At 46.6% G+C, this 27379-nt stretch overlaps 1 protein-coding gene across 1 annotated transcript in view; it reads left to right on the plus strand.

Annotated features, from left to right (window-relative positions):
* The first annotated feature begins 460 nt into the window (after positions 1 to 460).
* The window catches only part of MTMR9 (myotubularin related protein 9), a 366570-nt gene continuing 339651 nt past the window's right edge, over positions 461 to 27379 (plus strand). Inside the window, exon 1 of the mRNA XM_086926182.1 lies at positions 461 to 782. Coding sequence (XP_086782308.1) covers positions 601 to 782 — 182 coding nt within the window. The 5' untranslated portion in view covers positions 461 to 600. The remainder of the gene's footprint in view (positions 783 to 27379) is intronic.

Here is a 27379-nt window from a genome sequence, read left to right on the forward strand (position 1 = left end):
TGGGTCGTAGAGCAGCCCATTCCAAAATGGTCTCACTTTATATTGAATTGAATGAAACTGACAGGACCTAATACCAGCAACAAATGGTGCGAATACCCGTAAACCTGTTGTGAAACATGCACCACGCATTTACAGTGCCATAATTCGAATCGGAATTTATTGTTGCATTACTTGCATACAGGTAAATTGCACAGATTTTCACCCAATGTTACGTTAACTATGTATTCAAATAATCTTTTATTTTACTTAAACATATTAGCAATATTTGAAGAATAACAATATTCCAATTAACTAGTGTGATTGAGCGAGTACAAGTATTAGGTGCATGCACAAGGTATGCCCGTGATCTTTTTAGTGAATCTCCTGCGGTAAATGAGGGTGGCGGTACCACTCTAAGATGGCCGCCGCTATCTGCCATACGGGGTTCGGGAGAACGCTAGGGAGCTTGTCCGTCTTCTGTATCTGCAAGCTGCAGCTGAATTCTGCCTCTGTGGGTTTGCACTCTGAGTGGCTGGGACATACACCTTCACCGGGTGCACACACACCTGAGCCCCGCAGCCGCTCGGACAGCGCCGGTGCTCGCTGGCTTAGGGGCTCAGGATGGAGTTCGCCGAGTTGATCAAGACCCCCACTGTGGATAACGTGCAGCTGCACCGGCCCTTCCACCCGCCTGTAGAGGGAACCCTGTGCTTGACTGGCCACCACCTCATCCTGTCCTCCCGGCAGGACAAGACCGAGGAGCTGTGGCTACTACATGCCAACATCGACTCCATAGAGAAGAGGTGAGGATTCGCCCTACCTCATAAACATTGCTTTACTGACCTGTATCTTCGCCACTGTATCCCGGAAATTACGTTAAGCTACCATACATGGATGCGGAAATTATGTCTCAATGCCATAACTGTGTACATCTTCCACTCCACTATTGAACTGAAGTTGCATGTATGTGCTCGTTTCTTTATTCCCTGTTTACGACCAAGACCCAGCACTGAAGCCAGGTCAAGCCTTTATTCTCCATTGTATAATTTAATATTTCTGAAGGGTGTTATGATATTATGTTTTGTCATAATGATGCTCTACCTTAATAGAAATGTAGGATATTCCTCCTTAAAAGAATTGCACGTAACGAGTGCAATGTGCTTATCAGGAATGTTATGATTCAGAGTTATGTGGTTGGAGGATATATAGTTGGTGGGCAGAGAGAGCTGTTGATGGTAGGGCTGCTGATGGTAGGGCTGCTGACTGGGGCTGACGTTTTAATTAATCTTTTTTGAAAATACAGTCAGGTTCCAGCTGTTACTTCTAAAGAAAGGGAAACTATTTCTTCCAGAAAGTAGTCGTACTGCCCTGCTTCAAGGCCTACCAGATTGTTGTACTTGCTGCTCAGCCAGTGTGAATGTGGTGTGGAATGTTGGAGCGTGATGATACTGTCGAATGTTGGATGAGTGAGGTTGGCAGTTAGTGTATGTGCTGACATCTTTTCTCAATAAATCTACTTATCTACTCTACCTTGGAACTGGACTTCATCATTCTTTACGTCACAGATTCCACACTGGTACCCATTAGGGGCTTTCTAATCACTGCAGCACATCTCGCCTGGGGGCCCGAAGAAATATCTCGCATCACCCCTAGCCTGATGGTTCCCCTTCTCAGCCTTTATCAAAACCACTTGCATCATTTTCAAAGCCATTACAATCAGCACCCCTCTTAATTTACTGACAAGCTCACCTTCTCTGGTATTTTTTAGCGCACTCACAGCAAGGCCACAATGAGACTACAAATTAAGAATTGTAAAAAAGGCAGCAGGTCTTTGCCATCTTTTATACGTATTTGTAGGGCAAAGTGTGACCCGAGAAGGTATTCTGATTCAGAGCAGGTGTGTGTGACTGGATTTGCCTAAAACGGTGGGGGATTATGGGTAAAACCAGGTCTTCAGCTACTTACAGAAACCCAGAAGAGAGGTAGAACCTCTGATGTGAAGTGGGAGGTTTTTCTATGCTTTATTAGGAATGTAGGAGAAGGCTTCACCTTGATATTTGTTTCAGTGTATGTGTGGGAGTAGGAATCTAGCAGAGTTGGGTCCAGGAATGTTGTGTAGTGCCATGAAGGTGTGAGTGAGGGGTTTGAACTGTGCTTGTTTGTTTATGGGGAGCCAAAAGAGTTCCTTCTGGTGTGATATGTTGTGCATTATGCTTCGGAGGTTAAGGGTGAGTCTGGCTGCTGCGTTCTGCATGGTTTGACATCTTTTAGTGAGTTGCTAGCTGAATCTGGCATAGAGGGTGTTCCGATAGTCCAGCTTTCTCTTGACGAGGGCAAGTGCCATGATGGCGATTCTTGCAGTACTTAAGAAATGACCACCAGCTTGATGGTCATTTGTAAAATCAACGGACAACATCTCTGTTAGGGCGATAGAGTAATTAACTCAGTCGCCCTGGTGGAGAAACAGACGAAATTTAAATCTGCACCTAAGTCTTTGCAGTCTCATGCAGGTAAGTCACACACAGTCTCAGGTGTGCACTGGCTGCTCTGCACCTGAATTGAAACCATGCACTTATGTTGTAATAATTTGTTTTGTTGCACAACTTGCACTTCATGGTCACCGTATAGCCCTAGATATATAGGGCAGGTTATTTTGCACAAGACTAATAATAAACACACTGCACAGGAGTTTATTCTTCTCCTGCTTAATTAGTGAGGGTATGAATGTGTTAATTTTTCTACAAACACTGGCGGAAATTCCCCAGCACAACAGCTAAGTGGGTTAATGCACCTGCAGCACCCCTTTTTGTACAAAGTGTAGGTTACCTTTTTACAGGGTTTTTTGATTTTCCCATTATTGGAAACTGTACTCAGACTTCACCACCAGCCCCAATGGTCACAGCTAGCTTCCAAGGCATGTGTTTTTTTTTTTTTAGCAGTCTATCTTCCCAAACCACTTGTTGGTTAGAAATACTGATCGATCAGCCAGGTCTTTAGTATCCTCCTGAATGTCAGCAGGTCTTGGGTCTGTCGTAGGCTCAGTGGGAGGGTGTTCCATGTCTTGGCGGCGAGGTGGGAGAAGGATCTCCCGGTGGTGGTTCTTCGGATGTGCGGGACGGTGGCGAGTGAGAGGTCGGCGGAGTGTAGCTGGCAGTTGGGTGTGTAGGTGAGCAGTCTGTTGAGGGCGCCTGGGCCGGTCTTGTGGAGTGCCTTGTGTACTTGGATGAGGAGCTTGAAGGATATCCTCTTGTTGACGGGGAGCCAGTGCAGGTTTCTCAGGGGGGGGGGGGGGGGGTGAAGTGGCCGTGTCGTGGTACATTGAGGATCAGTCGTGCCAAGGTGTTTTGAATGCGTTGTAGTCGATTGATGAGCTTGGTCGAGGCTCCCGCGTAGAGGGAGTTTCCGTAGTCGAGTCTGCTGCTGACGAGGGCCTGGGTGAGTGACTGTCTTTCTTGTATCTGTCGGGATCCATCTGTAGATCTTGCAGAGCATGCGGAGGGTGTTAAAGCAGGAGGAGCAGACAGCGTTGACTTGCTTGGTCATTGAGAGCGTTGAGTCGAGGATGATTCCCAGGTTGCGTGCGTGGTCGGTGGGGGTCGGGCTGCCCCCAGTGCCGTTGGCCACCAGGAGTCATCCCAGGCTGACGGGTTGTATTTAGGGGCTTCAAGATGTGTTTTGAGATCGTCAGTCACTGAGTCCAGGGGTCTCTTATGTGTGAGCCAGGCAGGGCGTGCAGAAGGACTTCTGCAACTCTCTCTACACCTCCACCCACAACATCCATGTCTGTGTCCTGCATTCTCTGTCCCTTCACCTTTCCTCTTCCCTATCCTTCAGAGACTCCCTTCTCGTGAGAGCCTCCCTCTCTGTTGGTGTCCTTGCTGCACCTATTTTGTATCTTAAAGAGGAGTGAGAGGCTGTGTGAGGGTGAGAAGTGTGTGCTTGTGTCCATGCTGCACATCCCCATTGTGTGAAAGACAAACTTGTGCTTCTCTAACTATACTGCACATCTTTATGTCAGGAATGCTTGCATTTCTGCAGCAACCACTCTACCTGTTCTGTGCATGAGAGAACCTGGCACTGCTATGGCCTGTGCTATAGATGTTCCTTGTATGAGGAGCATGCACTCATACTTTTGTACCATTTACTTTTATTAATAAAACCACTTAACAGAAACTACAAACACCTATCTGTTTTACCTCCTTTAAAATTATAGCAGTAATGCATGTACTGGAATTTTTCAGTTCACATGTGACATTCTGCTGAGAAGTCGTGCAACTGTAAATTTAAAGGTATTGCAGCCCTAATCAGTAGTGTGGATACTTCTTCCATCAAACCCCTCCAACTATGCGAGGTGCTTGTGCTGTTCCTTTGAAAGTCCTGCTGAGAAATGCAGGTATTGCTACCCATGGGCATATTTGCAGAGCAGCAAATGTGAGAATTTTTGCAGGAGGACACTAATTATCCGCTGATCTTGTGATGGAGAATACCATTGCAGCACACATATTGCTAGATACATACAGAGTATTGCAACAGCAATTCGCAGCCAGCACTCTAACTTTAGACTCTATTTCGATACATATGAAAATCCGCCACAAGTTAACTGGCTGACAGGTGTGTCCTGTGCACAATAACACTGCTTTAAATTTGCATACGATTGTTGCATCACCATGTTCTGCACATAGATGATTGCATGTGAGCTATGGTGCCTTAATTGCATTACGGGTTCTTTCTGTGCCGGTCCATCTAATTGATTTAGGGAGTAGTGGGGCAAGTTAATATTTTTGCAGGATCAGTAAATTTCAGCAAAATGTTGTCCCTTGGACAAGTAGACTTTTTAAACCATTCCACACGCCTGCTGTCTGCTATTAAGCATATTCAGAAAAGTATTTGGAGCAAGACGTTTACTTTTAGAAGTGGCCACAAGGCCTTAACAAAGTTCTTTACTAGTAGTCCGTTTTGCTGTTCTGAAAGGATTTCACGGTTCTCAAATGCGTTTAGAAGACTTTGTGTGTGGGACAATTGTCTCTAGTGTGAAGAATGTGACTGTTTTATTGGCAGTAGAATCCCAGTCTCATGATGAATGGAATGAGTGCAGTGTTACATGTGTGATGAACATTATAAGTGAGGATGAGGGGTGTTGTCAAGAGAAGAGTAGAAAGAACCATACAGTAATAATATAGTATTTTGCCAAGTTAGGAACTTTATACAGAAGGGGTGGAGTAGTAGGAATGACGTCGACACTTGAAGGTCTCTGTGCGCAGAGGAGATTTTGTTTGTTGTCCGGGTAGTAGTGATACCTCCAGAAGGGGTGAAAAAAAAAAGAATTTGCTTGTGTCATGATGACAGTTTAGGAATTTACAAGAAAGACGTAAGGATTAAAGAATTGTATGGGGTCATGCTTGTATATTGAAACGATAGGAAAGAATGCCAATGCTGCCTTTTCCTGTTTGTCACACAGTCTAAATCTCACCTTTGATTGAAACAAGAAGTGAGGCTATCCTAGTTTGTAGAATGAATCATTTGTTTTTTTATTTTCTTATTTCATTAGATTTTTTTGTTATTCTCAATAGTCATTTTGCAAAAAACATATAACATACAACATTGTGAAGTACCTTATATACATTTAAAACACTCCCCTACTCTCACATACATTCTTTTGTACAAAAAACACTCACAACACTCTTTCACACTCTACAGGAACAAGTACAAATTTACAATTTTCCAAAACCAAATAATATTAAACAATACTGCCATAGATATTCTTTATGACCTATTTGTAAATTTCACAAGTACTTCTTATTATTGTTTACAGTCTTATGGCATAGAATAGTACAGGGTCTACGCGTTTCGAACTCTCCTTGCTTTCTGAGTTCTCATCAGGACCATAAACTCTGTATCAGTAATACCAAATGGATTAGTAGGAGTCCTCAGGCACACGGCGCTGGACAACCAGTGAGTTTTGACTTTAACGCCACCTAAGAAAATGACTTTCACGCCACCTATTGTAATCTGTTTTTTGTAGGGGGTTGATTGAATTCGAAATAATAGCAAACTTGCTCCTTGGCGATATGGAGTCTTTGCGGGGAGCCGGGTTTCAAAAGTCCGTCATGTTGGACACTGTTTCCTTTTTGCTCCGGCTCCTGGGGGTCCGTTTCTGCATCGGAGCTCATCCGATACGACGTACCTATGTAAGAGCTATTGGCTTTCCCAATATGTTTGAGCAATGTTGTACACCAGAGTGGCTGCTGTTCAGTGTGGCTAAAAGTTACTAGGGTAAATGAGTGGCATGGTGTGTTGTAAAATGGAGTGCCGTACAGTAAAGTTGAGTGAAGTGGAGTGTCATGGATCAGTATAGTGTACTGTGGAGTGTCTTGGACTGAGTACAGTGTGAGGCAGTAGAGTTGAGTGGCATAGAGTGGAGCATAGTGTCAGAGTTGAGTATAGTAGCATAGTGTCATGGAGTGGTGTAGAGTGGAGTGGCCTAGAGGGTATTGCATAGATTGTTGTAGAGTAGAGTGGCGTACAGCAGAGTAGATTGCATAGAGCAGAGTAGATTGCATAGAGTGGAGTAGTGTGTCAAAGACTAGAGTGGAGTAGAGTGGCATAGAGGAAGTTGTTTAGAGATTCCTAGAGTGGAGTAGTGTCATAGAATGGCGTAGAGTGGAGTAGAGTGCTGTAGAGTGGAGTGACACAGAGTAGTGTCAGTGGAGCAAAGTTTAATGGAGTAGAGCAGGGGTACTCAAAGTACGGCCCGCCGGCCACAGGCGGCCCGGCAAGCCTTCCCTGGCGGCCCGCGGACCGTCCAAACATCTTACCCGTGTTTTAATGTATATATTTGTTTTTAAGAGTGTCAACAAAAACTCCTGCGGCAGCACGAGTCAAGAGACTGCTGCTCTGTGGGGATTCCGTGGAGCTGCAGGGGCCTACGAGGTGAAGAAAGCCTCATTAACATGGGAATGGTCTTTTAAAGACCTAATTGCTCTGGTGCGGCTGTGTGTGTGTGTGTACCCGGAAGCTGTCTCAGCCCAGGCACACACAGGCAGGATGAGGTGAAGAGGGTGACAGAGGGAGAAGGAGGGAGGAAGAGGGGGAGAGAGACAGAGGCACTGAGCGAGTCACATGTATTACACAGATATGTGCATGTCATGTCACAGCATATGCATTATTGATACAAGCTGTCCACAACTATCGTAATCCTACGGATCCTGATGTGCTCATACCTGTTTTCTTGTCTTTAATTAAAATCAAATAAATAAATATTTGTTTGAAAACACCTTTCCCTTCTGTCTCAACTTTCAATGCCCTGGAGCATCGCTCTCGTCATTCCCACATCCAATGCACTCTGTTTCTCCTTTCCCTTCTCCCTCACTCGTCCTCTCTTCAGAGTCCAGTGTCTGCTGTGGTCACCGATGCTGCTGAGCTTTGCTGCTCCCCTCAAAGCTGCTCTGAAAGGCTGGGGCTTAGGACAGATACACATCTCCTTTCCCCTTACATACACTGGGGTGAGTGTTGGGGGGCTTAGGACAGACACACATCTCCCTCCCTGAGGGAGGGAGAGGCAGACAGAGGGGGGCGAGGGAGAGGCAGATAGAGGGAGAGCGAGGGAGAGTGATGGAGAGCGAGGGAGGGATACAGAAACAGACAGAGGGAGAGCGAGGGAGGGAGACAGAGGAAGACAGGGGAAGAGCGAGGGAGGGAGACAGAGGGAGAGCGAGGGAGAGTGATGGAGAGCGAGGGAGAGAGGCAGACAGAGGGAGAGCGAGGGAGAGGCAGACAGAGGGAGAGCGAGGGAGAGGCAGACAGAGGGAGAGCGCGGGAGAGTGATGGAGAGCGAGGGAGGGAGACAGAGGCAGACAGAGGGAGAGCGAAGGAGAGGCAGACAGAGGGAGAGCGAGGGAGATCGAGGGAGAGGCAGACAGAGGGAGAGCGCGGGAGAGTGATGGAGAGCGAGGGAGGGAGACAGAGGCAGACAGAGGGAGAGCGAAGGAGAGGCAGACAGAGGGAGAGCGAGGGAGAGCGAGGGAGAGCGAGGGAGATCGAGGAAGAGCGAGGGAGAGTGAGGGAGAGCGACAGAGGCAGACAGAAGGAGAGCGAGAGCGAGGGAGAGGCAGACAGAGGGAGAGCGAGGGAGGCAGACCTCAGAGTGAGGGAGGCAGACCTCAGAGTGAGAGGGAGACCTCAGAGTGAGGGGGGGAAGGAGAGAGAGAGAGAGAGACAGAGGAAAGGAGGGAGAGGGAAACAGAGTGAGGGAGAGGGAAACAGAGTGAGGGAGAGGGAAACAGAGTGAGGGAGAGGGAAACAGAGTGAGGGAGAGGGAAACAGAGTGAGGGAGAGGGAAACAGAGTGAGGGAGAGGGAAACAGAGGGAAACAGAGTGAGGGGGAGGGAAACAGAGTGAGGGGGGGGGAAACAGAGTGAGGGAGAGGGAAACAGGGTGAGGGAGAGGGTAACAGGGAAAGGGAAACAGAGAGAGAGTGAGACAGAGTGAGTGAGACAGAGGGAGAGAGGGAGGGAGTGAGACAGTCAGAGTGAGTGAGACAGAGGGAGAGAGGGAGACAGAGGGAGAGAGGGAGAGAGACAGTCCGAGGGAGTGAGACAGTCCGAGGGAGTGAGACAGTCCGAGGGAGTGAGACAGTCCGAGGGAGTGAGACAGTCCGAGGGAGTGAGACAGTCCGAGGGAGTGAGACAGTCAGAGGGAGTGAGACAGAGGGAGTGAGACAGAGGGAGTGAGACAGAGAGGAAGAGGGAGAGAGAGAGGGAGGGACAGAGAGAATCAAGATTTATCAAGGATAAGGAGAGGTTTGAATCACATCGCGTGGGTGTTTTATCCCTCTTTAGCAAAGTTATAATTAGGGCAGCAGATGTGGTGTTAGTAGGTCTGCGTACGCCTTATAAAACTCTGCCATTAGACCATCCGGCCCTGGAGCCTTGCTATTAGGCAGAGATAAAATAGCCTCTTTAACATCTCCTTCATCAATAGGCCTGCTTAGATATTTTCTGTGAACATCAGATAACCATGTGCATGCCGTGTCCTCTAAATATGCATTCATGGCCTCCTCATTCATCCCCCCACGAGAGGTATACATAGAAGCATAAAATGTCCGAAATTGCTCCACTATTGCGTGTTGGGAATAATGCATCTCCCTGTCTGCATCTGTAATATAATATATCGGAGGGATATCAGACCGATCACGCAACCTATTGGCTAATATTTTGCCCTGTCTCCCACACTCCCCATAGGCCCTAGCTACATGACGTTTGGATAAATACTTTATTTCTACCTCCACTAACAAATTATATTCTTCTACCTGTTCATGAATTTGGGCCAGGAGTTCCCTGGAGGGTGCAAAGTTGTATTGGGTTTCAAGGGTCTCCAACTGTTGTTCAATCGTCTGCAATTGACTTCTGAGGTCTCTAAGGATCCCTACGGAAGTACTCAGACACCCCCCTAATTGTCACCTTAAAAAGGCTTCCCATAGGGTCGTGTGTCTATCAATTGACCCCACATTTAACTCCAAATATTATATGATAACAGTTTTGATAGTGTCAGTGTAAGTCGGATCTGTTAGCGCGTCTGCCCTAAAGCGCCATGTGAATGGCCTGTGTGGGTTAGCGGGTATAGCCACCTCTAGAAGGACGGGATTATGATCAGAGAGAGTTCGCGGAAGTGTTGTAAACCTTTTCCACCCATGCAGTGGCCCCTTCGCTAATCGACTAGTAATCCAACCGAGACCAGCTGTTAAATGCAGGGGTGATATGTGAACGTTCAAGCCTCCCCTCATTACACAAACGCCAGGCATCCACTAAACCCATCTCCAACATTAAATCTCTTATGGACTGTGCAACTTTAACTGTGCGTGCTCCCTCTGGCATAGAGTGCAGTGGCATAAGAGTTGAGTGATGCAGAGTTCATTGGCATAGAGTAGAGTGGTGCAGTGAGGTGGCATAGAGTGCAATGGCGTAGTGGTGTAGAGAGCAGTGATGTAGTGTACGGTGATGCAAAGTAGAATAGAGAGGTGTAGGGTGCAGATATGGAGCGTGCAGTGACATAGTGTGCAGCGGCATAGAGTACAATGTTGTAGAGTATAGTGGTGTAAAGTGTAGTGCTGCAAAGTAGTTTGCATAGGTACAGTGGAGTAGGGTGCTTTGCTTTTGAGTAAAGTGGTGCAGAGTGCAGTGGCATAGCGTAGATTGTTTGAGAGTGGGAGTGGTGCAGGTTAGAGTATAGTGTTGCAGGGTAGAATGCATAAAGTAGTGGAGTAGAGCGCAGTGGTATAGTGTAGAGTGGTGCAGCCTTGATTGTAGTGGCGTAAAGTAGAGAGGCGCAGAGGAGTTGAGTGGCGGAGGCTTCAGCTGCCAAACAGACCTAGTAGAGCATCTGCATCTGAAGCAACAAAAGAATTACATTGGCTTCCTCTGAAACAAAGGTTAGCTTTGTAATCCTTATGTATTGTCTTCAAGGCCCTACAGGGCTCTGGTCCTGTGCCCTCGCAACAGCGCCTAAAGAAATACATTCCAGGGCGTTGTCTTTCGCTCAGCCAACCTCCTTTGTGCCACTTGATTTCGCAAGAGTAGACCAGGCAGTCTAGCCTTTACAGTTCAGATAGCTCAACTTTGGAATATGCTGCCAGCTGCCCTTGAAACCTCAACCAATTTACTGTTTTAGGAAGGCTCTGAAGACCTGGGTTTCCCCAAGTAGTTCTACTGACTGTTTTCAGCCATCTAGCCTCTCCCTCACGGCTGGCCCTGTCTAGATAAATTGTGTAGCACCAGGATACCTGTAAGGTGATAGACGCACTTTAGAAATTTATTAAATAAATAAATGGATAATTCTATGATATTAAACCTAGAACAAAACAAGTGGTTCTGAAAACTGGACAATGGGTGCAAATGATTTCAAGTGTAAAGGTGCCAATGTGGAGCGTGCATTCTCTGAACCAAATACATTTATGCAGACATTCAGAAATGGGATAAGATTAGATGATGGAAACATGACATTTGAGTAGATTAGCTTTTGCTCGACTTTGGTTGGGTAAGTTTCTGTTGTCAGAGAGTAGACAATAGTGGTCCTTGGATTATAATGTGTGTGGGTCGTCACAAGCACAGATGCAGAGTAATGCTTCTAAAGCTATAGATTCAGGAGTACAGTTACAGAGTTTTGTCTCAGGAAGTGATGTGACAGAGGAGTTGCTCAATGGAGGTGTTGCTTGCTTTACTTGGACTGAAACATCTGCTCCTTCAGATGTATGGGGGGGCTTTACGCTCTGATGGCGTAGGAGACAAAGGTGGGAGGTCAATTGCCTTTGTAATGAAAATTGTTGTTCCTAAGAGATTTTTGGAATATATTTGCTGATAATTTATCTTGTGTGTATCTCAACTCTTTTGTATGTCTCTTAGTTTGGTTCTTCATCTATGTTTTTATTTGTATGTTGATTATTTTTTTGGGATAAACAGATTTTATTGGTTTTAACATCAGAAGTATAAAAAACAGCGTGACACACATTTGGCTCATCAAATTAGGTTACATTTTGCGAATGCAAAGCATTGGCATAAAATAGGTACAATACATCATTACAATGCAACATCGACCTTAATACGCCCGTTCCAGAACCATACCTTGAATTTATAGATTCAGACATTTCCCCCATACTCTGCTGTGTTTATGGGGGCAACCCCTAGCCTCATAGAGAGGCCGCTCCAGCAGCGCTAACCAATCTCCCCCACAGTTCCAATGTGCGAGAGTGGGAGGTGAAGAGGACCTCCAACAAGCTGTAACATCCCTCTTTGTGACTATAAGGGCCGTCCCCAGGAATGTTCAGTCAGCCCTTGTACCATCCAAGCATGTACATTGATTTATTAAGTGGGATGATGGATATAGTTACACATATTATGTCCTGCATTAATGATACTCTACCTTCATAAGATTGTATGATGTTCCACCATAATCGATTTGACTTGTTTGTATTTAGTGTGATGCAGCTGGAGGGGACACCATTGGTGGGTGGAGATACTTTTGATAGTGGTGCTGCTGGAGCAGTTTCTGGAATATATCTTTAGTAAGAAGAAAGTAGTGCTGCACCCATCGCTATTGAGCCTCATTTTACAATATATTTCAGGAGGATCACTGAAGAAAATGTTTATTTTCTCCAAAAAGTGTAATGAACCGTTTAGATGTACATTTGTTGCATCTATGTCTATACTCTTAAAAATACTGCCATGCAGTGTTGAAACTTCTTAGTCATCTGTTTAACTGCTCATATCACCATCAGATGCTACCTTACTACATCTATCTGCATTCAAATAGTCTTTCGTACCATCTGTGTTTTTTTTATTTAATGCAATCAAACATTCAGAACACATAATAGAAAAGTCATTTATAACCATAGCCTTCCATCTTGTCTATTTTAGAGAGATTGCTAGATTAAAAAAAGACTAAACTATTTTTTTTAAATTAAATGAAAGAGAATAGTCCATGTACATTCATACACTATCTACCATCTGATGCATTGCAAATAATTTTTGTCACAATTACTATACTTTCTTCACTAAAAATGAACAAATGCAAGTGACTAAAAAGCAGTGTTTGACACCCCAGCAAGGACAAAACTAAGAATGAATCGGACCCAAAACAATGAACTAACAACAAATGACTAGCAGTCTCAATTACAAAGGAAGATTGCTGACACAAAACATTTACTAAATGATGAATGACTGATTTCCCCAGCATTGATTTAATGAAGAGATACTTGCCTCCAGCTCATGAACCCTCTGGGACTAGCTACAGGGTGATTGCGCATCCTCCTTAGCTGTGTATACAATTCCTCCTATCTCAAATTGATTTCCCATTGTTGCACTGGGGTAAGGGGAAATTGCAAAGTTAGATTATAATGGTCAAGCATTGAAGGTTCTTGTTTAAAGTTTGTTTACTCAATGTTGGATTGATTTTATTTATTTGTTCCATAGGCCTGCATGAAGGTAATTACCAAAGCTCAGTCTGGTTAGGGGGTAGAACCTTAAATAAATGTGCATTGTTTCAAAGGTAAAAAAAGTGTGATACGTCTGCTTTTGGCGTTGATGAAGTAGAAATATTCATGACCAACTTAAACACTGGGTGATGCACATGGAGAACTGAATAGCAGTGACCAGAGTCCTAACTGTCTTTGAGAAATTAACTGCAGAATCTGCAGGCTCAAAGATTGTGATTTCTGGAAGGTACTAACATTTGATGAAGGCTACACCCCTGCCAGGAAGGACATATAAGGTGGTCTGCTAAGTGTGTCTTCTTTTACATAATTAGATAATGTCAATGCTACAGAGAACCTGGGTTTGTTTCTCTCTTTTGTTTTCTTTCTCTGTGAGTGTGGGGTTAGCAGGTTGACTGTTGGACTTTACATTAACAGACTGCAGTTATTTATAATTTGTTGAGTTGCTTGAAGTGTTGCTTCTCCACCAAGTTGTTGAAACATATTAAAAAGACAAGTTAGAAAAGTTAAAAGTGTAAGAAGTTATGGTAGTCTGAAAAGTTTGCTTTCTTTGTGACCATCAATCAGGGCTCAGATTGATGGTGGCTTTGGCTTCAGATTGAGATGTGCTCGATTGTCTAAACATTGTGATACATTCAAAACAGGAATATAAAAGAAACACTCTAGCCCTGTGATAACCGAAATGTTAATCTCTGAGTAGCGCAAGAGATTCTCAACCAATTCTCAGTAAAACCAAACCGTGCACAATAGGAAGGCACCTTAAATCAACCCAATGTCAATTTAAGGCAGGAGGATGTTTCTGAATATAGTGACCAAACATCTTTGCACATCACCATTGGTTCAGTAAATTGCATATCTCGACCGATAGACTATGCAGAATTGCTTCTTCAGAGGAGCATGCACTGATCTAAACCAATGACTTTTAAATACAAGTTTTAGAAGTCTTAGCTCTAGCCCTTTTACAGCTGCATAAAATCTAGCTCAGACTTATCCAAAATTGCATAATCTCCAGGACTTCCTCGCTGCCATTTTAAGAACCCATGAACCTCTTATGACAGGTAGAGGCAGCTGGAAATAAATATCTTGTGACTTTATGCCTGGCTGTTCTTTCATGGCTGGACTAGGTACCAATGTTGGCTGTCCAAGAAATGTATACCTTAAATTCACAGATTTTCTTATTTCATAATTACAAATAATCCACATGTAAGCAGTTCAGTCCGACTATAAAATGCAAAGCAGTTTTAAAGGTCACAAAAGAAGCTCTGCTGTACCACAACGCACCTTGGGTCAGGGCTTCCAGAGCCCTCAAATGAATTTACTCCAGTAATTAGAATTATCAGCAAACATACCTGGTATTAATTTCCATGTTAAGCGCCTAAGGGAGCTTTGATCTGCCTTCCTTGATCTAAAACAACATTTCAGAAACTGGGTTTCTTGATGCAGAAATTGTGTAATCCGGTTAAGCTCCCTGTGCTGCTGTGTCTGGAGGTTGCCCTGCGGCAACATGAAAAGGGAACAAAACACCTTGCACTGCAGCTGATCCAAGGCAATAGCCATCTTTCCAGCGATAGCCTCTATGCAGATTGGTGCTAATGTTGTCTTGGGAAATTCTGCTACATATATTTTATCCTGTATTCTTGAAAAATAATAAATGTTCAGTAAATCTGCTCTTTCACCATACCAGATGCCCAGATGGCAATACCTGTTGGTTTTTAGGTCTCGCCTCTCAATGCGCATGCGCATTGAGCGAGACTATAGGGGCTTAAATAAGGTTTACCTAGACTGGCGATTGACTGGCGATTTGATGCTGTGCCCGTGCGCTTTTAGGTCAATGCGTAAGCGCATTGACCTAAAATGCGCGTGCACATCATCAAATCCCCATCTGTTCCCCAGCAGCACTCCTCCCACACCTTTGAAGTGAAGCTTAGCTTCACTTCAAAGGCCACTGCTGCTTCACACCCTCATCGCCGCTCTCCCCGCTCCGCCCCCTCCCCTACCCGCCGTGTCTCATTTCTCCTCCCCCCTCCCCTGCCTTCTGTCGTAGTTTGGTCTCCTTTATTTTCTTGTTGATTTACTAAAAAAAATTAAGTGTAAGCCTATTTGCTTTTCAGTAAAGGTTGTGCACCTTTTATCCATCTTACTATCGCATCGTTTATGCATTGTCTTGTGAGTGCTAGTTTCATACCGTTTTAAGTTTGCCGAGAACGCGCCCTCCTTTATCAGCTGAATGCATTCCAGGAGATGCTCTCTCGGCACAAGCTAACCCTCCGAGATTCACGCGTAAATACATTAACATTAGACATCTATCGGGATCATAGAGATAAAAGTCCTTTTTTAACAGTCATTATTCCAGCAAATATTTTCTAATCGATATGTGTATGTATATTTTCCAGAATACTGACCACTGGACTTTCATCTCGACCGGATCCCTTAACAACCAAAATGATTGAAACGGAAAATCTTACATACCTTGTTTTCAAGTTACATTCCATGTTTACTTCCTTGGAAAATGTGTCCCAGCGATTAGGAGCAGCTGGGCGCTCTATAACACGATGTGACCCCCGTTTCCCCCTCACACAACTCCCACTATTAGAACTATTGCTGCAGGAAGCAAATATCCCCCGTCAGGAAAACAAACCAAACCGCATGCACGACCAGAGTCCTTATAAAATGCGAATCTCCTGGCGGCCCCTGGAGAGTTGAGCTTTGCCAGACAACTTCATGCCGAGCCGCTTTCTTATCTGCAGCAAGACTCAACACATTGCTGAGATTTTGGCCTAATGGCGCGTGCAGCTCTTTGCAAGCTCTCCCCCTCTGCACCCAGCCCTCAACCCTCCAGATGCTGCAGAGCAAATGCACCGTTAATAGTTAGGCATTCCTCTCTTCTTTTTACAGAAATGTGTGTGTGTGTGTGTGTGTGTGTGTGTGTATATGTATATATATATATATATCACACACATACACAGAATAGTTCACGCAAATGCACTCTTTTTCTTTCTTTGAATTTATTTCACACAACTCTCTGATGCTGACCAGAAATAAATATATGAATACCTCTGCTGTGTGTTAGGAAAACTGTTGCTGAAATGTACTTTGATTTTAACCTTTACGCATCTAGAAAATAATACACAGCTGCAGCAGTGCGAATAAGTAATTGACGAGCACAACGAGAACAGGGGCCATGTCGCATAATGTGAGCGCTGTGTTTGAATCACGATACATTTTTGTCTGGCGCCGTTCCATGTCTTTGTAGTAAACATACATGCCAAAACACCCGATTGCGGCAGGAGAACCCCGATTTCTGAACACCCAAACATCTTTATTTTACCCGTCTCCCGCATGAAATTGCCTCTGCTTCAATAAAAGTCAATAGGGAATTAATTCCCCTGATTTTTTGTCAACCTCTCACTTTTCGAATCTAAAATGTTGGCATGTATGGTAGTAATTAAGCAAAGGTGCAGTGGTGGATGCAGCCCCCTTTTACTATCATATTAGAAAAGCAGATTTCTGGATTTAGCAACGTGAGACAAGAATGTTTGTGAATATCTGTTGCGTGTCACTTATTGTGGTGGAGATATGCTTTTACTTTAGAGATGTTCACAATTGATTTTATTTCAGTCTTAATTATTTAAAAAAATTAAAAACCATTTGTATTTGGTAAATGAATACATCTAAGTCACGTACATACAAAACATTTAGCATTATAAATGCATAGGTGTCACGTTTAAAAAAGCTTAAAGTATTGGCATTGTAAATCACAAAGCTATTACTTTTGCAATTTTAAAGACCCACACATTAAAAATAAATTGTCAGTTACAAAACCAAGAGCTCCAACTTTTCTATTGCGAGACCTATTGCATTTCCAATGCTTGTTTCCATTTTCTTCCCCTCCAAAAAACACGTTTCATAGACCCCCCCCCCCTTCTCCCAAATAGACACATTTGTTTTGCTCATATTAACTACTACGCGATTGTGGCTGGTATAAACCCCTATCGCTGTGATAGATCTCTGTAGTCCAATTGTTATGCTGTCTACAGTAATCTCATGTAGTTATGTCTTAATTTAGGGGGAAAAGACCTTCGTTTCAACAAAGATTGACCCTTGTAAACTGAAGGGGGTCGTGATTGCCTCCCTATATCAGGTCGTAGTTGGTCTTGATCTTTTCGGAAAGATGTTCTCTGTCCCCAAGTCTAATATGGACTCAGGTATTGGAGTAATATTCAATGGTAGCTGATAAGTGTGACCCTGCTAGCCCAAAGTTATTTAACGTCTGACATACTGGTCCTTTGACTCCATTTAATGCCATCTTTTAGTCTAAGATGATTCAGAAAAGGGGGTGGTGATGAACAGAGTGTCTGAATTAAGCAGACCACTCTTACCCAATCCAAAGATCAGGGCTTGATCCATCACCGTTTTTTAGCTCACTGCACCATCCCAGCTCAGAACTTGGCTATATGCAAATTAGTCTGACCCTGGCCCAGTGCATCATGGGAACAGGGCAGACCAAACTACCAAGCCAATTCTTATACTGGGAAGGAAACAAGCTTCCGGGGACCGGTTTCTGGCATTTCAGCCGTCTTCGGCCCGGCTTGCTTGAATCCTGATGGTGCAATGAGCAAGGGACTCACATCTGAGTATACCCTTCCACGCTTATGGTGGACAAAAATTATTCAGAAAAGGGGGTGGTGATGAACAGAGTGTCTGAATTAAGCAGACCACTCTTACCCAGTCCAAAGATCAGGGCTTGATCCATCACCGTTTTTTAGCTCACTGCACCATCCCAGCTCAGAACTTGGCAAGCCCTGATCTTTGGTTCATCACCACCCCCTTTTCTGAATCATCTTTTAGTCTAAGACACTGGCAAAAAGCATAGCTTCGCATTGCTGTCACTTGATCATAGACAAGTGGCTAAAGCCAGTATATTGTCTGGCCTGGTCTACCTGGCCGGTACCCTGTTTGATATTGGGGAACTATGTTCTACTTCACAGCACTGTTATCTAATTTTCATAGTAACAACCCTGCATACCATTTGGTCTCTGCTTCTAAGAGTGACAGCCTGGTACTCCAAAAGGGCCCTTTTTAGGTTGGAGCCTACCAGACAGCACATTTTGTGGGCCATTCAGAAAGCTTCTCTGGGAATGCATTACGCCCATAGTATACCATTGGCTTTTTTTGTTTGCAATTCAACTTTGCTGCCTTTCTATTTGCTGGCTTAATTTGTCCAGCTTGAGTTCGACCCCTCCGTGGCCCATAACTTATTTACTGTACCCTTCTGATTGCTCCATTTCTGTAAACAGGCCTTTAAATATTGTTCCTATCTTATTATATTTGTTGTGCTTAAAAAGACAGAGGTCAAATGTCGGGCTCTTTTTTCTGAGAGAGCTTGGTGTTTACTTTTCTTTCTCTGACTTCAAAGTGAGAGGATTTATTTGACAATAATGCTGGCTACTGGGTGTGTGCTGTAGAAAGGTTGTACATTGTTTTTTTCAGCACACAACAAAAATGTAAATGTCTGTAAATGAACTGTGCAGATATTTCAGAATATATCAGAATTAGGAAAGCACAACTGGCGGGTGTGGCTAAGCCGCCGACCAACATGGCAGGGCTGCTCTAGAGCTGATGCCCGCATCCTGATGGCTGTACAGGCTACATCTGTACCTATCCGCCCAACGGGGCACAGACATCTCTCCTGCCCCTTAGGAGACCGTGGTGGCCGCCTGAGCTGGATTGCTGCGACCAACCTGGCTGGATTTCGCCGCCACTTATTGGGGAGTAGTTGAGGGCCCAGACCACCACAGAGGCCCCGCAGTGACAGGAGCCGCGGGCTAGCCTCAGTCTGTGGTAGCGGATTCCCCACTGGACCCTACGCTCCTCCTCACCGTGACCGACTGCTAGGGGGTTGTTTTTGTCCGACGTGTTGACTGGCCTACGCCTCGCTGCTGCGGCCTGGACAGGTCCTACTCTGCATTGTGGATTCCTGCTTGCCGTGCCTGGGGAACACGTAGAGGCCTGATTGGGGAGAACCAGGCCACCACCTTTGGGCGAGCAGCTGGGCCCTGCCTCGCTTCACCACCTACTGGGGGGGCTGCGACCTCTCCCCACCCCCTCCGCCACTCCCCTAACATGGGCAGTGACTTTCGGCACCCGCCCTTGGTGGGGACCCTATGGTGAGCTGGCTTCTCCTTTCCCCCTGATTTGCAGGGGTGCACATGTGAGGTGGACGGCTACTCTTGCTGTTGTCCTCAGCCTGGGCGAGGCCCTCTCCTACATCTTCTGGCCCCTTATTGTGCCTGTAGTAGAGTGACCTTGGAATAGCAGCGGGCCGACCTCCCTCCTCTCGCTGCCTGGGCATTATTGGTGGTGAGACCACCCAGGGGAGGCCACCCCTCTCCTATCTGACCATCCACCTATGACACCTCTCTGCTGACTAATTGCTTTCTGGTGCGGACCCATCCTCCTCCCTTACATAGTGGAGAAGTGTGGCTCAATGGTTAGATGCGGCAGACCCGGAAGCTGAGATCGGCCCGGGACCAGGGTTCGATTCCCAACGCGGCAGGGTCTTGGGTCAAAATGTCTGCGGGCCTGATAATTCTCGCCTTGGCGCCTACTCTAACCTTAGGTTCCACTCTGCAACTCTGGGCAGTAGCTTGCTTAATCTTCACAACGGTCCCTTCAATGCAGGGGATCCCTGGTCTCACCTTGGGGGTGCCCAGAAGGGACCATCTCACAGGGAAAGCCAGGACGGGTTCCCCAGCGGTATACAGCGCCGGGACGCCCGCGGCGCGGGCAGCTGTGCGCTTTACAAGTATACAACATTTACATTTTTACATTTTACATATATACAACGCTCCGCCTTGGTCTCCCGAACCACATGACTTTCTAAGTCTCACTCTTGCTGGTCCATAGAGTGCCAGCACCTTCACTCTTCACCGGACGGATCCCTTTCTCTGGCCTCTGCTGAACAAACATCAACTGTTTTCTCCACGGTTACCTTTTTTTCTTGGACCCCCTTCCCCCTTGTGTGTTACTGTGGTCTAGATATGGGTCGCGGAGACCCCAAACAATGGAGACTAACATTTGAGCCCTCCAAAACCATGGACCGCTCAGGGACATCATCTGACACGGCAAAACCCTGCAATCCTACCTGCTCCCCCGAACTCTATGGAGGTCGCTGCGGCAATGGTGGTGGAGTTGCGGGCAGATTGCGGCACCATGGACAACCGTCTTGACGCACTGGTATCTCATCTTGATCATATGGGGGCGCGCCTGGAGCGGCACTGACATCGCCTGGATGCAGTGGAGGAATGCCTGTCTGGGGTTGAGGACACTGCGAACACCATGGCACGGCGCCTGGAAAAAACAAGCGTGCCTCCTATAAGCAGTTGCTATCACGAATGAAGACTTGGAGGCCAGATCGCAAGGTAATTACTTACGGGTTTTGCAGAAACAACCAATATGGGTCTCCCTGAGCTGTTTGCTGAATCTCTGCTCATTGAACGTTTTGGTCCGGAGCCGTTCACCTCCACCTTTGTCGTAGAGAGGGCACAGAGATCCATGGGTCCACGACCTCCTACTGGCGCTCCCCCTCGCCCTATAATTGCACGAATCCTCAATTTCAGAGACCCCGCTAGCCCGTGAAAAAGCACCCCTGCTGTATCAAAATCCAACTGTCTCCATCTACCCTAAATTTACACTAGCTGCTCAAGAAGCCACGCGAAAGTTTACCACCGCCAAGGCAGTGCTCCTCAAAAACGGCTTCAAATACAGTATTATTTATCCAACCAGGCTCCAAGTCCCGGTAAACAACAAGGCCAGATTCTTTGACACTCGGCCAAGGTCATATGCTTTCCAAGCAGCAGAGTCCTAGCGAATCTTCGCGAACCCATGTTGCCCACGAGCGCACCTCTCCTGACTTGAACATACCATCAAGTGCGGACCTATTTACCCCAGGCTGAGGACCGATCGAACCACACTGCAGAAGCTGGACACTCCCCTCTTTTATTTCATTTGTTTCCGATCTTCCCTTAACCCCCTGAGATGCTTTCTGTCTGCGTTGCCTCTTATTACTTGACTCTTATGTTACCTGTTTCAGACTGGGCTTTGAGCCCTATGGTGTTCCTCACGCCCCCAGGAGTACTTAGAGTACCATGTTGGGTTTTGAGTTCATTTTGTTGATATCTATTTGGGATTTGCTGATGCCCTTTGGCTTGGTGTGGGTGGGGGGCGTTGGATATTAAATTTGCTTGAATTTTTTTTCTGTCTTTTCCCTATTCTCTGTCGCTCTTGGTAACCCCCCATCACCCACTTTCACGCCACCTGGGCAATCCATAGATTTTTTTTTTCAAACTACAGCTCCTACTCCTGTGGCGTCTGCATACTGATTAATAAAAGCATCCCCTTTCATCCTCACACAACTATCACTGACTCGCAAGTTCGCTATGTCTTAGTCACGGGCACCCTCCTGGGGAAAAAAAAGATCCTGCTCCTCAACCTATACGCCCCCCAACATTTATGACCCTTTTTTTTAAACTTCTTTTTTTATTGTGATTTTCATAGAACACAAGCAAAGCCTTCTACATACATTTCGTAATACATAATCTCATCACCTCAAGTATTCCTTACATCTTTGCACATTTATATCGTTACATGGTACATGTATGTTACGCATATCATATCAGACTGTCGGGCAGGTGCAGGTAGCTCTCATCTCCTCCCTTTTCTCATTTCCTTAGCGTATGGTTTACACCCCACCAGTGGTATGCAGCTAGTCAGTCTCCTTAATGCCCACTATTTCTCCATTCCATCCGATATGTCACCATTACTCACTCCTAGGACTCAGTTACAGTCTAGAGACCCCAGCAGAACTGGACATCCGGTGTTTCGGTCCCCCCCTGTCTCTACTGTGCATCTCATATTATTTCAAATCCCTTGTCTCATAGGGCCTGTATCCTCGTCATCCTCATCATCCGTCGTCCTTGCAAGAAGATAGCATGTAAGGGGAGCCCATATATTATTAGGTCTGGACGCCATCGGAATTAATTCTGTATACGTGGCAAACTGTTCCTGACAAGTAATTAAATCATCTAACCATGTCTTGAATTCAGGCGCTCTGCCTCGCCCCCATCTGCATACTACTCTGCGCTTAGCCATAAGAAGTGCCATTGCCACAAACCTCCTGTGTTCCGTCTTTACGGGGGTGATAAAACCCAAGAGCGCCATTACAGGGCTGGGTGTCAGCGTCTCACCTATCATGTGCTGCAGTGCTTCAAATACCTCATTCCAATAGGCTTGGATGGTTGGATAGTCCCATGCTAGGTGCAAAAAAATCCGCCCCCAGGAACTGCACCTTTCACACTCATCAGTGTCTCGTAGCTTGAATCGGTGCATTTTAGCAGGTGTATAGTACAGCCTATGGAGGAACTTCTAGTGGATAATGCGGTGTCTGCTGCTGGCAGAGACCCTTTCAGTATGTTGACAGCAAGTCTCCCATTGTACATCCGTCGGCTGTTCTCCCAGTTCCGAGTCCCATTTCGCCCTTGCCGGGGCCGCTTTCCGCACAGTTTGGGTATGCACCGTGTTATAAATTATTGAGACTAGGCGCATTGGTTTAGGCCTTTCCAAAATAATATGAAGCGGAGTCAGGCGCTCCGGTTCATCCGGAAATGCGGGTGTAATCGCTTTTATACCTTGTCTCAGTCTGACGTATAGAAAAACCTCTAATGGCGTCTGTATCTCTACAGGACAAATATGTGCCAATGAACGGAATTTAGTGTCATGGTATAGGTCACCCCATGTAGTTACGCTAAACTTCTCTATGAATTTCCTAAAACCCCTTCCTGTAGCAGCGGGATATCAGGGTGGTAAGCGATAGGCATGAGGGGTGTATATGCCATTTGCACCTTTAGTAACCCCATTATTTTATGCCATGCCTTAATCGAGCTATAAAGGGCGGTGGGCTGCCGGTCTCTCTGTCGAATTTTTGGAATATATCGCGCCTGCCAGTGGGATAGGATGCGCCAGCCAATGTTCTGCCGCAACCTGTGGCATGAAGCGAGGTTGTTAGATCCAGAACCACACAAAGTGCGCCTGTGCTGCCATATAGTACAATTCCATATCTGGAATTCCGAATCCTCCCTGCAAGTAAGGTCTAGTTAACACCTCCCACTGCAGGCAAGGTTGTTTCCCTCCCCACACTAGTCGTAATTCATTTTTCAGAGCCTTTGCAGAAATAGGAACCCGGATAGTAGGGTATGTTTAGGAATAAGTAGAACACCTGTGGTTGTACTACCATCTTAATTAATGACGCGCGTACCGCCATAGATAGTGGAAGCGCCACCCATCTCTTTACGCTATCCTCAATCTTAGTCATAAGAGTACCATAATTTGCCCTCAGCAGTTCTTCTCTATTCCTTGTAACCTTGATACCTAAATATGTAAGTTCCTCATCACACCATTCCAAGGGGTAATCCATTTCAAACCTCTGAACTGCATCCATACGCGATAAAAACTAGACTTAGACCAATTGATCTGTATCCCAGACATACCACTGAATACTATAAATTCCCTAAGTATCTGGTTCAAGTTTTGCTGAGGGTTTCGGACATATAAAGTGATATCGTCTGCGGACAGCGAGATGAGTATCTGGCATTGAAAGCACTGCAGTGCTTTGTCATTATGGCATTGTCTCAACTTTGCAGCTAAAGGCTCCACTGCCAGTGCAAAGAGCAATGGTGACAGTGGCACCCCTGCCTGGTACCCTTCGTTATCTCGAACGTGTGGGAGGTGTGCCCATTGATCAGGACCCTAGCCATCGGTGTAGTGTATAATAGTCTAATCCAATCAAGGAATAAGGGCGGGAAGCCCATTCGCTTCATCACCCCAAATAGGTACCCCCATTCCAATGAATCGAAAGCCTTGGTGGCATCCAAGAAAATTTTAGCCATGGGGAGATCAGGGGAAACGGTGTGGAGCACTGCAAAAAGCCTCCGCAGGTTATGTGACGTTGCCCTACCAGGTACAAATCCGGACTGATCCGGCAATATCAGGCGGTCCATCAATAGACTAAGTCTTGTGGCTATCAATTTAGCCAGAATTTTCGCATCACAGTTTAACAGCGAGAGTGGCCTATAGGAGTCGCAAATGTCTAGGGGCTTCCCTGGTTTGGGCAGTGATGAAATTAATGCTTCGCGCATTGAGTGCGGGAGCAGTCCTACCTCTAGTGCATCTTCATAAACCTCTCTGAGCACAGGGGCCATAATGTCGAGATATATTTTATAGAACTGCACCGGAATACCATCAGTACCCGTGGCCTTTCCGTTCTGCATGCTCATGATAGCTTCCCGCACTTCATCCAGCTCAAAGGGGATCTATCCTCACCAGGGTTGTATGTGACATTAAAATCCCCCCCAAATGATATGTGTGGCATCAATACCAAAAATCTTGGACCAGAGGTTATCAAAGAAAGATGGGTCATCTATGTTAGGCCCATAACAGCACACCATCAGTATCGATTGGGTACCAAGCCTACCCCACGCCATGCAATACCTTCCTTCCTCATCGCTGAAAGAGCCCGCCAGATGGAAGGGCACTTGCTTTCTAACCAGTATTGCAGTACCACAGGCATAACTTGAATAGGATGAAAAGACCTGGGTCTCCGCCAACCTAGTCCCAAAGGTAACAGGCCTGGATCGAGGGCAGTGTGTCTCTTGTAACATGGCTATATGGGCCTGTTGGCGGTCAAGATAAGATAAGACCTGTCTCTGTTTACGGGGGTCTCCCAGTCCTCTCACATTCCACGTTACAATATTAATTGCACTACTAATATCCCCATTGCTGTACCCATCATATTTCATTTCTACCAGTGGCAAATATAGTCGGATTTCCCGTCGCACCCGCACCCGATATTTCAGTCTCATCGTACCATATCCTACCTGAGTTATCATGTATCTCTGAACATTCTTTCGAAGGAGCATACAATTAGAAGGCATCAAACAACCCAACATTCCCCAAATCGTCCCCTCCTCTCGCCCACCCTCCACCCACTGAAGCAACCCAATTTTGCCAGTATGTCACGACCCCCCCACCCTCCCTCGCCTCTCCAAACATTCCCCAACAGTGGCTAGTTCAAAGGCAGCCGGACCGCCGCCGTCCAACAATGGGGTAAACCCTCTGGGGGCGTACTCTAGAGGACCACACAAGTTCTCCTCACCCAGTACAGTCTCATCACTGAGCCAGCAGTACCAGTCCAGTCTGGGAAAGGCAGTCCGGAGTCCAATAGTGTCCGACAACTGGAGCAAGCCTGGCCCCACCTCTCTTACTTGGTATACTCATTGTTACGAGTGTCGTGCTACTCTCAGTCACTCACTGCGGTGGATCATCTTCTCCGGCCGGGGAGGATCTCTGTGATCCATTATGACTGTCACGATCGTGATTACGCCGTTTTAATGATTTCATATAGTCCTCCACCTGTCCAGGGTTAGTGAAAAATGTTTGTTTGCCTTGGTGAGTCACCCGAAGGCGTGCCGGGTACAGCAGGGCATAGTCTATTTGTGCATCTCGAAGCTACTTTTTAACGTCCATGAACTTTCGGCGCTCCTCTTTTTCTATCGGGGTGAAATCAGGGTATATGGAGAACGTGTTTCCCTCATATGACAGTGTCTGCTTATTCCGGGCAGCCCGAAGTGCCACATCTGTCGTGATAGTTAAGGAGGCGGGTGATGATGGGCCGAGGAGCCGCTCCTGGTACTGGCCGGGGACCCAGCGACCTATGAGCCCTTTCGACAATGAATTGCGGAGAGAAGGCCTCCTGCCCCACCGTAGTCAGCAACATCTTCTCCACAAATTCTTCAATTTTGCCCGTGTTCGTGGATTCCGGAATTCCTACTACGCGTATATTGTTTCTGCGACTGCGCGCTTCCAACTCCTCATTCTTGGCCGCAATAGTTCTCAGGATGTTGTCCATTCGAGCCAATTGGGATGTGTGGCCAGCTGTAAGGTCATCGGCGTCTGATATATGTCTCTCTGCCTCCGCTATACGTTCATCGTGTGCATCCAACTTGTGCGCTATTGCGTCCATTCTCGAGGACATGCAATCAACTTTGTCTACAACCGTCGCAAATCCTTGCCTCATTTCCTGCAACATGTGCTCCAAGGCTGTCCCTTGCAATCCACTGGCGCCGTCCTCCTCCTGTGCCCGTGTCCCGACCTGCTTGGGTCTGGTCCCATTTCTTACGTTCTCAAAGCTGATTTTCGGTTGCTTGACGTCTGTCTTACCCATTTCGAAAGAAGCCTTACTGTCGTAGAAGAGGTATGCGCCCAGGCTGGGTCTTTCGTCACGGTCTCAAAGACTGCTGCGTTGCTCTCTGTGCACCCCTACTGCAGCGGGGGGGGGGGAGGAACGTGGGTGGCTGCTGCAGGTCACCAGCTTGAATTGGGTGTATAGGTCCTTCACAAACTTGTCTCGAGGGGCAACCCTGCGTCCGCAACCACAACCGCCACCTCCGCCGCCCCAGCCGCGCTTTTCGTTTTGTAGTACAAAATACAGGGTTATGAAGCGCCGCTCAGAAAGCAACACCCGCCGTTTCTCAAGTGTCGCCAGCTCTGGCGCTCATTCTGTACCGTGCCCCGTTAAGATCCAGTTCCAATATCGACAGTGCCACCGCCTATGTCAACAGCCGAGGGTAAGTAGCCTCCAACACAGGTTCCTAAAGCAGGAAGGGTCTCACGGCCGAACTCACTGTGTATTGGTCGGTTCTTTCGCACTAGAGAGGGGACGGGGCATTCCCACTGTCCGGCTCACTGTCCTACCACTAGTTCCTCACAGCAGTAATCCGGGCCTGCCCACTACAGCCAAATATTGAGTGTTTTGTACTTGCACGTGGGCCCCTGTGCTCAGCCCACGCAGTCGTCGGATCCAGTCTTGCCCCTCAATAGTGCCACACTATGCCCCAGCCTACCTGCCGCTGCCTTAATGTCCAGTGCGCGATGGCCAGAAAACTCAGTCTGCGAGGTCTCGCAGACGGGCAGCGGTGAGCGCTGTTTTTTTGTGAATCGGCCGTCCGGGCCCGGCAGCTGCAACGCACCAGGCACCTCTGCTCCTCGGCCTTCTGCGACCTATGGCCGTCACGCTGCACTACGCTGGCGGATGTTTTGCGGCATACCCTGCATTCGAGCAGTCATGCCCCCGGGCCGTCGACGCCTCCACTCTTCTCACCTCCTCCTTTCCTGCATTGCACTTTCTCCTGCAGGCTTAGATTCGCTGCTCACCTCTCTCTCCTCGTGTGTCTAAGCTGCGCAGTCCGCCGCACCTCTCTGGGCCACGGGCACCTAACTCAACGTCCCGCCTCCTCAAGGCCTACCCTCCGCACTTCAGGCCTCGGTCTTTTCTGGGCAGGCAGTCCGCCACGCTCTTCCGTCACC

Source organism: Lissotriton vulgaris, chromosome 6 (assembly GCF_964263255.1).
Source record: "Lissotriton vulgaris chromosome 6, aLisVul1.2, whole genome shotgun sequence".
Classification (NCBI taxonomy): Eukaryota; Metazoa; Chordata; class Amphibia; order Caudata; family Salamandridae; genus Lissotriton; species Lissotriton vulgaris.